At 38.2% G+C, this 12,585-nt stretch overlaps 2 protein-coding genes across 4 annotated transcripts in view; one reads left to right on the top strand and one right to left on the bottom strand.

Moving 5' to 3' along the window:
* Nucleotides 1-2,342, bottom strand: part of scyl3 (SCY1-like, kinase-like 3) — a 5,971-nt gene extending 3,629 nt beyond the window's left edge. For 2 of the 3 annotated variants that reach the window (XM_034881628.1, XM_034881630.1), the window contains exons 1-7: nucleotides 1,707-1,871; nucleotides 1,248-1,433; nucleotides 914-1,027; nucleotides 705-761; nucleotides 510-612; nucleotides 250-361; nucleotides 83-160 (exon numbers count right to left, since the gene is read on the bottom strand). In XM_034881628.1, coding sequence (XP_034737519.1) covers nucleotides 83-160; nucleotides 250-361; nucleotides 510-612; nucleotides 705-761; nucleotides 914-1,027; nucleotides 1,248-1,433; nucleotides 1,707-1,871 — 815 coding nt within the window. Of the gene's footprint in view, nucleotides 1-82; nucleotides 161-249; nucleotides 362-509; nucleotides 613-704; nucleotides 762-913; nucleotides 1,028-1,247; nucleotides 1,434-1,706; nucleotides 1,893-2,038 lie in introns of those variants that run through there. The other variant, XM_034881629.1, reaches the window with a different exon arrangement.
* Nucleotides 2,343-5,627: 3,285 nt separating this feature from the next.
* On the top strand, nucleotides 5,628-11,821 carry lpxn (leupaxin). Its single transcript, XM_034882324.1, has 9 exons — nucleotides 5,628-5,762; nucleotides 7,440-7,525; nucleotides 7,679-7,746; nucleotides 8,221-8,317; nucleotides 8,659-8,916; nucleotides 9,083-9,256; nucleotides 9,713-9,794; nucleotides 9,882-10,030; nucleotides 11,386-11,821. Exons 1-9 carry the CDS (start codon nucleotides 5,750-5,752, stop codon nucleotides 11,650-11,652), a joined length of 1,194 nt encoding a protein of 397 aa, XP_034738215.1. The 5' UTR covers nucleotides 5,628-5,749; the 3' UTR covers nucleotides 11,653-11,821.
* Nucleotides 11,822-12,585: the final 764 nt, after the last annotated feature.

Here is a 12,585-nt window from a genome sequence, read left to right as displayed (position 1 = left end):
TATATATATATATATATATATATATATATATATATATATATATATGTAAAAGACCATTTTTAAATCAAGACCATATTCTCACTTAAAGAATTCATTCTTTTCTTCTTCCGTCTTCATGGTCAAACTCTTCAGAAAATTCCTCACTTCCAAAAAGTCATTCCTGTTAATAAAAACACATGCAGAGTTTTTAAAAACAAATCATTTTTAGTCGGAACTGATAACAGCAGAAGCGAACACAACCGCACTTACCTGAAAAAGTCATGAGTCAGCAAGGAGCTGAGAGGGGGTCGAGACAAGGGGTCAGAGTGGAGCAGGCCCGTCTGCAGAGTCTTCTGCAGACTGTCGTACAGCTCCTGTGACACTGGAAACAACAGAGGAAAGAGAAAGATGAACAAGTGGAGGAGGAGGTACCTGGTTGAGGTCATTAGTAGAACACGGCTGTCAATTAATCAGGGATCAACAAAGTATTTCTGATTCTGTAGCCATTACACAACCATCACTCTACTCACCGTAGCCATTCAGGAGAGGGATGAGGGTCTCTACCATCATTCCAAAAGAGAAAGAGTCCCGAGAGTGAGCATTTTTATCCGGAAGCATTTTAAAGCCCTCAGCCTGTCAACAACATGTTTTATGAGAACGTGTCAACAAAAAGCAGACTTTTAGAAGTTCTCCCATTTTTCCTTTGCAACCATTAATTCACTTACCTGCTCTTCTGTTGGAACGCAGCTGGCCTCTCTCACGTTCTGAATGCTTGCAAGAAACTGAGAATATGAAGAAAATGAAATATCAAAACATAAAACTGATCGTTTACAAATATCTGACATGGGTACTTTTAATTTCCGAAAGAACCAAAATAAATGACACACACACCCAGACGGCCTCTTGGATACATTCTACCTATTCAATCTCTTACCTCAGGCGTTGCTTCGGTGAACTTGCAGACAGTCTCCATCCCTCCCAGTTTCCAATGACCATCTTCACCGACAAATACAGATGAAATGCAGACGTTGTTGTGGCTTGATTTGCCCTGGTGGATGAGGAAGACAAGTCGGGAATTCACGCACAACTGTTTAACACAGACAGAAACCAACCTACAGCTACTGTAAAACATGAAGCGCCACCTCGGTAGTTACTATTCATAATGATGCCATCTGGCCAACTTGTTTTTCTTTCTCTCATTCATTACCCCTCACATCATAACCACATGTATTAAGAAAATTGGCTCCTTCATGCTTCTTTTTGCTCACCCTCTCGTGCAAAAACACAAGTGCCTGCAGGAGGTCGTAGATGCCTGCGCAGATTTCCTCTGGGGAGAGGCTGTCCAGCAGCAGTTCCAGAGGCTGCACACGCTCTGTCACCAAGTGGATGTCGCCATCCTGCACTGAGCAAGACAGGAAACGCAGCAGACATGGGTGCCTCAAGGTCTTCAGGTGCTGCAGGAAATTTAAAAGTATTTCTTCATTTCACATAACAAGTACATGTCATGCAGCTGATGGAATGCTACAAAAGTAGGAACTGATTACGCAGCATGAGTGCTAAAGCCACAGAAAAAGCTCAAGTACACATTGCTGACAGTGGAAGGCTGCAATACATCATCTGGTGATATTGGTTTTATGGAAACGTTATGTCATCATGGAGCAGAAATACATTTGCTTCTGCAACGGCCATTGAGATATTATATCAGAATGAGTCTTCGGTATAACTACCTTGGCAGCTTTGTTGACTTTATCCTCATTGCCCCGCTTGTGAACAAACACGGAGGCAGGCTTTCCATCCTGGAGCATTGCCGAGTACATGGTGAGTCCGGAGGGCAGGGTCAGAAGCGGCTCCTCCAGGGTAAAGCTCCGCAACGCGCTGCTCTCTGCGCCCATGGCCGCGCTTGTTCCTGTAACCTGGGAGACAATGTAGCGAAACAGAGGGACATAACTAACACTAACTAACTAACAGAGCCAAACGTAATATGTGGCAATTCGAGGTTGTCAGTCGTTAACCACGCAAATAAGAGGCGTGTTACAGAGTACAGTTGACACACTGATACCTGTTTTACGTGCTGTACCGCTGCTGTGTGAGAAGTTAGCTAGTGTTAGTTATCTAACATTAGCTGGCTAACCTCGGAGCTACGTTAGCCAGCTAGTCATTGCTATGCCTGTCGGTTGCCCTTCCGCCTCCAAACAATCATGCTAAACGCGGCTTGGCTCAAAATTAAATACGTAATTTTACAAAATGATTAAACTGTAAACAGCATAATTTCCTATTCACTTCTTGACGAATCAACGATGCTAACGTGGAGGAAAAGCTGCGCTGTAAACACGGAGTCTTCCGGTAAAAGACGGAACCACAAAGCAGGGGACCGTGTTACTCTAAAACGTGTAAGAAATTAGTCACTGTCACTAAGGCTTGTTAAAAGTTCAGGTAATTTGCCTAACGTTAAGATTTTGATAAAAAGATTTTGATAAATTAGCACTCATATCACTCAGGAATTAAATATTACATTAATCCCCTTTATTCTAACTTTTAAACTTATGCAAATCCAGCCAACACCCCTGCCTTAAAAGCTAATGGTTGCATCCAAGGTGGTGCGAGATACCGCAGGTGTGCACGCGGATAGTGACTACAACAGGTGACTAAAATGAAAATAAAAACGGTCTAAAATCAATCTTAAAAATGTCCTTGGTCTTGCAGAGGATAATTATACCACAGGGTCGTGAACTGTGGTGATTCACGGTCACACACTATACTATGATTTTTGTTTTTTAATTATCACTTTTTGACATATTTTTCAACATAGCTACTGCAGGCCTACAGTGTTTTTTTTGTTTTTTTTACATTCTTTACTATTACTTTTTGCATCACTTTTGTTCATTCATCTAAGTTTATTTTTCACTAGTTCTGGTATTTGTTATCTTTGCTATCTAATTTTTTCAGTATGTGTGCGAGTGCATATGTTTGTATGTCCAACTTACTACTTGCTGCTTGTAATAGAGTAATTTACCTATTTATCAATCCATCTAGCTATTTTGTCAACATAATAATAACTATGTAACTATAATATTACTTTTTGATCACTTTGTCAAAACACACACACACATATATTTATATATACATATATAGAGTTGTGTTCAAAATAATAGCAGTCCCACATCACTAACTTCTTAAATCAAGTGTATTTCTACATGGAAAATAATTGACTAGTAAGTATGATAGAGTCATAGAAAATCAACAGGCGCAACAGTCATGACAAACATGCTGCTCATTCTTTGTAACTGAATCTGTAATTTAAAAGGGTCATGTTCAAAATAATAGCAGTATCGTGTTCAATTAGTGTCATGACTGATTCTCTGAAGAAACAGGTGTCAATAATGGCCCATATTTAAGGAAGGAAGGAAGCAAATGTTGTGAATGCTGGTTATAGTGCAGTTCACTCTGAAATACTGATATGGGTTGTTCAGACATTTCTCTGAAGAACAGCAGACTTCGATTAAAAATGTATTGAAAAGGGGACAACATACAAATAACTGGAGAAATGTATAGGCTGCTCAATCAAAATGATTTCAAAGGCCTTGAAATGGCATCCAAAGCCTGAACGGCATGGGAAAAAAGAGTTAACTACCAATTGAATGTATCGAAGAATAACCAAAATGTCAAAGGCTGAACCATCAGCTCCAGGAAAATCAAAAGTCCCATTACTGAATAGGTTGCAATTTGCCAAAGGACACATTGACTGGCTAAAGGAGAAATGTCGAAACATTCTCTGGATTGATGAGAGCACAATTGTTCTTTTTTGGGTCTAGAGGTCGAAGAAAGGTTGTCCGATGACCATCATGCACTGAAATCAAGCCACAGTACACTGTGAAGACAGTAAAGCATGGTGGAGCAACAATCGTGTTACGGGGATGTTTCTCACACTGTGGTGTTGGGCCTATTTACCACCTACCAGGTATCATGGATCCATTTCAATACATCAAAATACTTGAAGAGGTCATGTTGCCTTATGCTGAAGAGGAAATGCCTTTGAAATGGGTCTTTTAACAAGACAACCCAAAACACACCAGTGAGTGAGCAAAGTCTTGGTTCCAGATGAACAAGACAGATGTTATGGAGTGGCCAGCCCAATCCCCGGACCTCAATCCCATAGAAAACTTGTTGGGTGACATAAAAAATGTTGTTTCTGAGGCAAAACCCAGTAATGCAGAGGAATTGTGGAATGTAGTTCAATCGTCCTGGGCTGGAATACCTGTTCACAGGTGCCAGAAGTTGATCAACTCCATGCAACAGATGTGAAGCAGTTCTCAGAATTTATGGTTATGCAACTAAATACTAGAGCAGTGATTAAAGTATAGCAACCCTTGAGCTATTTTCAGTTTAAACAGTAAATGTTTGAGTTTGTAAAGAAAAATGCAAATACTATTCTTTTTTTTGAAAAGCCTAATATTCTTTTTTCTTTACTTTCTGTGAAGGTAGAAGACAAACTTGATCAATTTTGGTCATGTTTTGATTAAGCATTGAATGTGCAGTGTTCCCAATGCATTAATATTATGGAATTAAAAGCTATCCTAAGGATTTTGAGCATTATTCACTTATTAAAACACGCTGGTATTTGTGTGTGTGTGCATGCACACATACACTTGCAGAACCAGCAGACTAAAAAACGCTTTTCCCCCAGGCAGTCAAAAGCACAAACCCTCCTCTCCACTTTCTCCTTCCACAATGACTTGTGTGCAATAAACCCCAAAAAACAAGAAGTGCAATAACATTATGTATGCAGTGCTAACTCATTGTGTTTATTTATCTTGACAGTTAAATTTCATTATAAAAAAGAAAATATATATATTTTTTTCTTATATTTTACTATTTAAATGTTCTATTTTGTTTGCTATTTTAATTTATTAGTTTTACATTTCTGGTTTTCTGGGATTTAACTCTCATATTGAAAGCTGATAAACTGTTTTGTTCTTGAAAACTATACTATGTTGAAAAAAGTGATAAAAGTCATAGTATGCCAAAAAATTGATAAAAAGTCATAATATAGCATGTTGAGAAAAGTGATAAAAAGTCATAGTATATGTTGAAAAAAAAGTGATACGGTAATAGTATTCTTTTTTTTTTAAGTGATAAAAAGTCACAGTATTGCATGTGCAAAAAAACTGGGAAAATAGTCATAGTATGTTAAAGTGACAAAAAAGGCATCTAATAGTGTATACAAATTTACAGAATAGAACTTTGGTTGGTACAGACTAACACTAAGATTCTACTTCTATTTTTAGTTGATATTTTTAATTCTATTGTGCTTTAGAAATGTTCCACTTCTTGTCTTAAAAATGCAATTTTTTGCCTTATGTAAGCACTTTGAATAGCCACTCTGTGTGTAAATATATACAGTGTATAAACACCTTGCCTCACTTACAGTATTCTGAAGAGATAATGCTTTCAATATTGTGGGTTTATTAACATGCTGTCATATTCATGCATTTACATATTAAATACATTAAAAACCCAATGAGTTAATAATATGGTTGTATCAGATTCAAGCACACTTAAAAAATCTGCACAAAAGTCAGTTGTTATCTCAGTTTCAGAAATTGTTTTGGTTTCCTCTTTACAAGGAAACCGCAACATCTTATGGGTCTTGCTTCAGCAGCAACGAAAAACAAATATTTGTCAGAGGAAGTGATGTTTTGAACTAGATTGGACTGGTTACCTAGGTAAAAACCCACTCATTCATTCTCAAGTAGTGAGAGCAGAAGACAACATGGACGAGCTCGGTAAGACAACTGTCACGTTTTATCCTCAAATTAATCAGTGGACCGATTGTTAGATATGAAATGATTATTGCTATTTGAAAACATTCCGTGAAAAGTGCTATGATCTACAATTGATGTTGAAAATATAAGCAAAAAGAAGAATACAGTACTGTAACTTACACTAAGTACAGCATACAAGTAAACTGTTCTTTTACATGGAGTTAAGCTCACGTGTTGCTAATTATTTATGTCACTTTTTAAAGTTATTTCTGTGTCTTGGTTTTGTGTAATTTAAATTGTGCTGTTTATTGTTTATAAACTATGCTGCCGTTTTTAGCCAGGACTCTGTAAAATAAGAGTATCATGGTAAAATAAAGTTAATCAAAATCAAATCAAAGAAAAGATTATCACCATAACATACAACCGATAAATGCAAAAAAGACAACCATTTTATTTTATTTTATAAAGGATTCAGATTTTTCTGAGATGTGAAGACATGGCAAGACAGAGACTGATCAATTGTAAAAGACATTAGTACAAGCTGAACATGAACTTTTCTTTTTAACAGCCGTGTTGTCCACAGACCCACAAAGTCTTCATACACAAATCTTTCTATTTTCTTGGACGTGTGGGTTTACATTGAGCAAAGGAGATTTAAATATGAAGTAATAGTTGTCAACAGGCTCTTGCAACATAACTACAAGTTTCACTTCTGCACATGCAACCATCACTTCCTGAGGAAGCTGACTTGTATAAAGCAACCTCAAACTAATCCACCAACACTTTTATTTGTACATCGAGGTGCATGAACTCTGTCTCACTTCACCGGAAATATTTAACACCTTCAAAGTAACAGTTAGAAAGCATAATCAATACGTTTTAGTGGTAGTGTTGTCTGAAAACTAGACATATACAGTAGCTTGAATACACATCCATGCTAAAAGAAGAATAAAAAACATCTTTTGGAAATTGATCTTAATGCCTTAATTCAAAACATTTAGGAAAATCCAACCAAGGGTTAGGGTTAGGGTATGGGGAACATTCCATAAGCTCATCCCTCAATGCAAATCAAACCAGCTATTAAGCTAACTGAAATGAATCCAGGATACTATGCATCCTGATAAAGTTCCCTTGGCCTTTGGAATTAAAATAACCCCTTATCATCACATACCCTTCACCATACATAGAGAAAGGCATGGTTTTGTTTCAGTTATCTTAATAGCTGGTTTGATTTGCATTGAGAGATGATCTTATGGAAAGTTCCCCATACCCTAACCCTAAAAATGTTGGATTTTCCTGAATGTTTTGCATATGCCTTTGTAAAGCCAAGGGAACTTTATCAGGATGCATAGTATCCTGATCCATGAAATAACTTGCCTTTAAAAATACAAATGTGCCTGCCTCTATGGGAATTTAACATAGGGGGGCTTATAGTCATGCACCTTATATTTTAAGGGAGAGCATTTATTTATTTACTTACATTATTATATTATAATAATAATACATTATTCATTCACAAAAAGAAATGGTGTCCTTAAAAGGTTGGATTTTCCAAAATTCCTTGAAGGCATTACGATCAATTACCAAAAGATTCCATGGATGTGGAAACTTATTCTAGCCACTGTATGTATGCCTGCATATGTGCATGTTTATATGGTATGTGTGGTTAGAAGATTTATGGCCTGTATCCTGCCACAGATTTGCTGTTGGAAGAGCTGGCCTTGAATCCAGGGGGTTCAGAGAGTGTCAATAAGAACAGGAGCAATGATCCAGCTGCTGGAGAGGTGAAGACAAAGCCACAAAAATAGTCAATTGTCATCAAACCCGAAATGTCTTCTCAACCAACCAGTTGAAAAGTTAAGATTTGCATTTAGGGACTTCATATGATCGATTAACTGTAGTCTTTTTACACATGTATTTTGGTTGTGTGACTACAGGTGCCAGGTGCAGTTTGTTCTGGACTTACCAAAAAAGGAAAAGACCCAGTCTGCCCACATGTGTACAGGTAGCACAAGCTCACGTTGACCCAATTTACCTTATTATTGTGTAAACTAAGGAAACAGTAAATTACAAAAGTCACTGCATTAAATATACTGTACAGTGCAATGTTTCTTACAATTATTAGTTCTTCCAATTATAAAGCATCTTAATGTACGAAACTATCTTACTGACTGAGTAACTGTCTACATTTTTATGCCAGAAATATTTTCTCCCAGACCTTAATCTTAGATCTCACCCAAACAAATTTGGAAATGACAACAGATCATACGTTTCCACCAATTTTAGTATGGTTTCTGTGTAGATATGTATTATTAGAACTGTCTTTGGGTTCCAGAGTTCATAACTCTACATTACAGTATTGCATAATATTACCCTCAGATTATGCTCAGAGACAGTTTTCCCTCAATAGGAATGTGTACAGTCATTGGGTATGTAGTGTTATAAAATGCTTTCTCATTTGCTCCTCCCTGGGTTCCAGTGATCTGCCAGCTCCTGTGGCAGCTTCCCTGGCCCCCGACTCCCCCACTAAGGAGCTGGACATTATCTTGCAGGACATGTTGGGTCTGGGACAAGGGGTCAGTACAGCATCTGGAAGTGCTTGTTTCAGAATGATTGAAATTGTATTTTGGCTTGTTAAAGAATAATTCACAGCAAAGTTTTTCTTTCCAGTCCACATAAACAAGTGACCAATGTGGTAAGCGTAAAGAGGGATGGGCAGTGATGAATTATCCAAACATCGGTGAAATTAACAAGGTTTAACAACAGAGGGCAGCATTGTACTAATGTCAACACTGCATAGCCTCAAGTAGTAGAATTTCAGTTTAGGAGCATTTCTAAGCAGGTACTTTCAAATATTACATTTATCAAATACATAGCTAAAAACAAACATATTTCTCTTATTTGTATAATCTTTTAGGATCCAGTGTCTTCAACAACCCCTCCACCTCTCACACAAAAACAGTCGGTGAAAACTAAACTAAAAGGTGGGCAACAGGAGAACAAGGAGAGCAACAGCAGCAGAGCAGGTTCAGAAGTAAACGCCTCAACCACGAGCAAGAAAACTGATACCATAGATGACCTGCTCGGAGGGCTGAGCTCTGACTTGGAGAAGATCGGCGTACGCACCACAACCAAGGGCCACTGTGCTTCCTGCAACAAAAGCATTGTGGGAAAGGTACAGTAAGTCATGTAAATAAATGGGCAAGCTTTGAAATGAGTGTATTGTAGATTTTGAAATCTGCATGATAAAAGAAAATGCCAAGTCAGTGTTGCTTATGTGATAAAGCATTATAAATCAAAATAAGTTGCACTTATTTTTATTGTATATTTCTCTTCTGTAGATGATCACGGCGCTGGGTCAAGTGTGGCACCCTGAGCACTTTGTGTGTGTGGCGTGTAAGACGGAACTGAGCACCACAGGCTTCTTTGAGAGAGAGGGCCAGCCGTACTGTGACAAAGACTACCAGCAGCTCTTCTCTCCTCGTTGTGCCTACTGCAAGGGGCCCATTGTACAGGTGAGGAAACAAGTGAAAACAAAACTCTTCTTTCTTGTTGACAACGTAAAAATAGATCGTTTTTCAAAATAAAAGGAACTGTCAGACACTGAAAGGCCACACTTGCCTTTGTTTACTGATTCTAATACGTTCTGTGATACATTACATCCATTCATTAAAACAATAATCTTTTGAAGCTCGGATGATGACATACAGTAGCAGATAGTTCATTTTTGTAGATGTATCCCACATGTCATGTTAATAAATAAAACACAAAAGTCATATTGGGATTCTGCAGTCTGGTCTTATGCTGCAGCCCAATTAATCAAAAACAAATGCAACTTCTCCAACGCTTCACTTCATGTAGTTCACAGACCACATTTTAGTACTTCCTCACATCTGATGAGACAAACCTTACAAATCCTTAAAGGACATAAAAGCATGCTGTAATATGTCTACATCTGGCTGGTTTTCCAGAACATCCTGACAGCTCTGGACCAGACCTGGCACCCCGAACACTTCTTCTGTACACACTGTGGAGGCCTTTTTGGACCTGACGGTGAGAGGCTTGTGCATTCATTTCTTTTCAGCAAACAGTTAGTAATCACTTTATGCATTAATCGGATGTCTTTTATACTTGTCCCAGGGTTCCTAGAAAAGGATGGGAAGCCATATTGTAGCAAGGACTTCTACCATCTATTTGCTCCAAAGTGCTCAGGCTGTGGGGAGTCCGTGAGGGAGAACTACCTGACTGCAGCCAATGGCACCTGGCATCCAGAGTGCTTCGTCTGCGCAGTGAGCCTCTTACCTCAGACCACACACACTGCTTTGGCTCACATACAAGTCTGGGAATAAATGAGAAAGATAACCACACATTTGCTTTATTTGCAACAATTTAACCACAAGGTTGATGAAAACCTTATGTCTGATGACTATGTTGAGGTTGAAATGATGCAAATAAATCAAGGAAGCCATATTCCAATGTGTGGGTATCTTTTACACTCTCTTCAAACCTACTTCTGTATGCAGCATCTGGTCACAAACGGTTCAATGTGCAGCCTTACTTTTGTTTTACTTAGCTGTATGAGGAATCGTTAAACATGAAATGCTCTCAGTAGAGATGCTCTGGCATTAGGGTAGCAACTTTTCACATTTTATGGCCCTTGACTGGAAATACATTGTTCATAAACCTGAACATGAAATACATAAAAGAAATTGCTCTTAAAACCTACCTCTCAATATTACATAAATACAATTTAGATTGACAACATGAATTGAAACATAGAATACATCCAACTATGACTACCTAAACCAGTCGTTACTGCCTTTTTATCATCACCATAAAACCAGCACCTCACTATCAGCAGAGAACTTAAAAATGATCTAAGTCATTATCAGCAAGGTGAAAAAGTGAAAAGAATTACTACAAAACACAACTACAAAAAGTTCTAAAATCACGACACATATATGTGTGTGCCTGTGTATACAGTTAAGATACTTAACCTTTTAAGAAAAAGTTGTCTTCAACAATGACCTTTCATACAGTGTACATTTTAAATGGGTAACCCAAGGTGTTACTAAAGTCATGAATACATTGTTTCATTCAGGTGCTCCTGTGCCAAAGCCCTGGTGTTGTGCATGCTGGTGGCTTAGATGGACACAGTACACAGTAAATAATAAATAAAATTCACATTATCATATTTATGACATGCATGGTCTTCTTTTGCTCATTTGACATGTCTAATTTAGCAGCAAGATCACTTGAGATTGCTTTTTCTGCAGCCAGCTTTCAAATAGCTAATGTCAGCATGTCTTTGAACGCATAGTAAAGGGAACTTAGAAACAGTCCCTCCTTGCATCTAAATTTCCATATTGTAATAATCTAACATAGGTAAACAATGTTCATTGATTACCTATCCCAAAAGTTAAATTTCCATGAAGTACTAAAGCAATGGCATGCTTTGGATAATGAATGCTGTTAGAATACATGGGGCTCAATCATGGTCCTTTAAAAGAAAACACTCTTATTCAGTTTTTACACAATTATCCTTTGTCCTCTATGTTACCATCTTTAATCTTTTTCTGTCTCTCTTTATCTTCCCTTCCACTTTTCCACTTCCCCTGTGTTTCCCTTCTGTTCTTGTATCCAGGACTGTCTGAAGCCCTTCACTGATGGCTGTTTCATGGAGTTGAATGGTCGGCCCCTCTGCTCACAGCACTTCCACTCCCGGCAGGGCACTCTGTGCGGTGGCTGCGGTGAACCCATCACGGGCCGCTGCATCTCTGCTCTCGATCGCAAGTTTCACCCCGAGCACTTTGTGTGTGCCTTCTGTCTGCGGCAGCTTAGCCAAGGCATCTTCAAGGAGCAGAAGGAGAAGCCATACTGCTTGGCTTGCTTTAACAAACTCTTTGTGTGAGACATATAGTACATAAAGTACAAACAATGCATCATTGTTGAAATTATGATTTCCATTTAGTATGAGTGATAAGTTAAATGAGGCCAGTATACTATTACATATAACAAGATATGTATTACAAGAGGGTATTTGGTACAGATGTGCAATTAAAGTTTCACTTTTTAATCCTCTATTAACAACTGAGGTATCCAACATAATCATTTATTACAAAGAAGGAGTGTGTAACATGAAAATGTGATGTAAAGGATTAAAAGATTATGTTAATATCAAGGGGAGAAGGCTCAAATTGTGACACAATGACACAAGTAAAACACAAGAAAAATACCTATTTCCCATGATAAAAACATTGAAGAAACGTTTTACACATGTGAACTTCGCACGCTTTTAAAAGGAGTGCTGCTGATGCTTGGGCTAAACTTTATGGAATTTCATACATCATGATCACATAAAATGTATAACTGGTGTAAGAAAAACACAGAAGTGCAGTTTTAATCAGTGGTTTCCATTAAGCTATCCTCAGTTTGCCAGAAGACTTGGCAGTGTGGAGATACTCTCTGGCAATATGGAGCAGTTTGTCAAGGGGCTTGTCTATGTGGTATGATAGCTTGTATTGGCAGTGACTGGCACATAATCGGTGTTAACCTGAGTTTCCTCTTACTCTGACTTACCATCTGGCCCCTGGCATGCTTTAGAATCAAACTCCCTCTTCATTCTCCACACAGGCTCCTTTGTAGATGCCTATGAAAGATTGATGAAGGTGGTGAGATGAACAAAGGTAGTTTCAGAAGGAGCTCCTTCACATCACTGCATCTCTTCAGCAACTCACCGTGACTGTTGAGAGATGAATCAGCCACAAAGTGTTTTTGAGGACATTGATTTTTGGTAATGCACTTTGGCTGCCCCGGAAAATTTATTTTTTCACTCCCTCTGATA

This window comes from Etheostoma cragini, chromosome 9 (genome assembly GCF_013103735.1).
Source record: "Etheostoma cragini isolate CJK2018 chromosome 9, CSU_Ecrag_1.0, whole genome shotgun sequence".
NCBI lineage: Eukaryota > Metazoa > Chordata > Actinopteri > Perciformes > Percidae > Etheostoma > Etheostoma cragini.
Note: the sequence above shows the minus strand (reverse complement) of the source record. Positions and strands in the feature narration are given on the sequence as shown.

Excerpts from the sequence above, each read along its gene's own strand:
- lpxn (XM_034882324.1), top strand. Across the intron at positions 9,795-9,881 it reads AGGCCTTTTTGGACCTGACG|GGTTCCTAGAAAAGGATGGG; the intron begins GTGAGAGGCTTG and ends TACTTGTCCCAG. Across the intron at positions 10,031-11,385 it reads CAGAGTGCTTCGTCTGCGCA|GACTGTCTGAAGCCCTTCAC; the intron begins GTGAGCCTCTTA and ends TCTTGTATCCAG.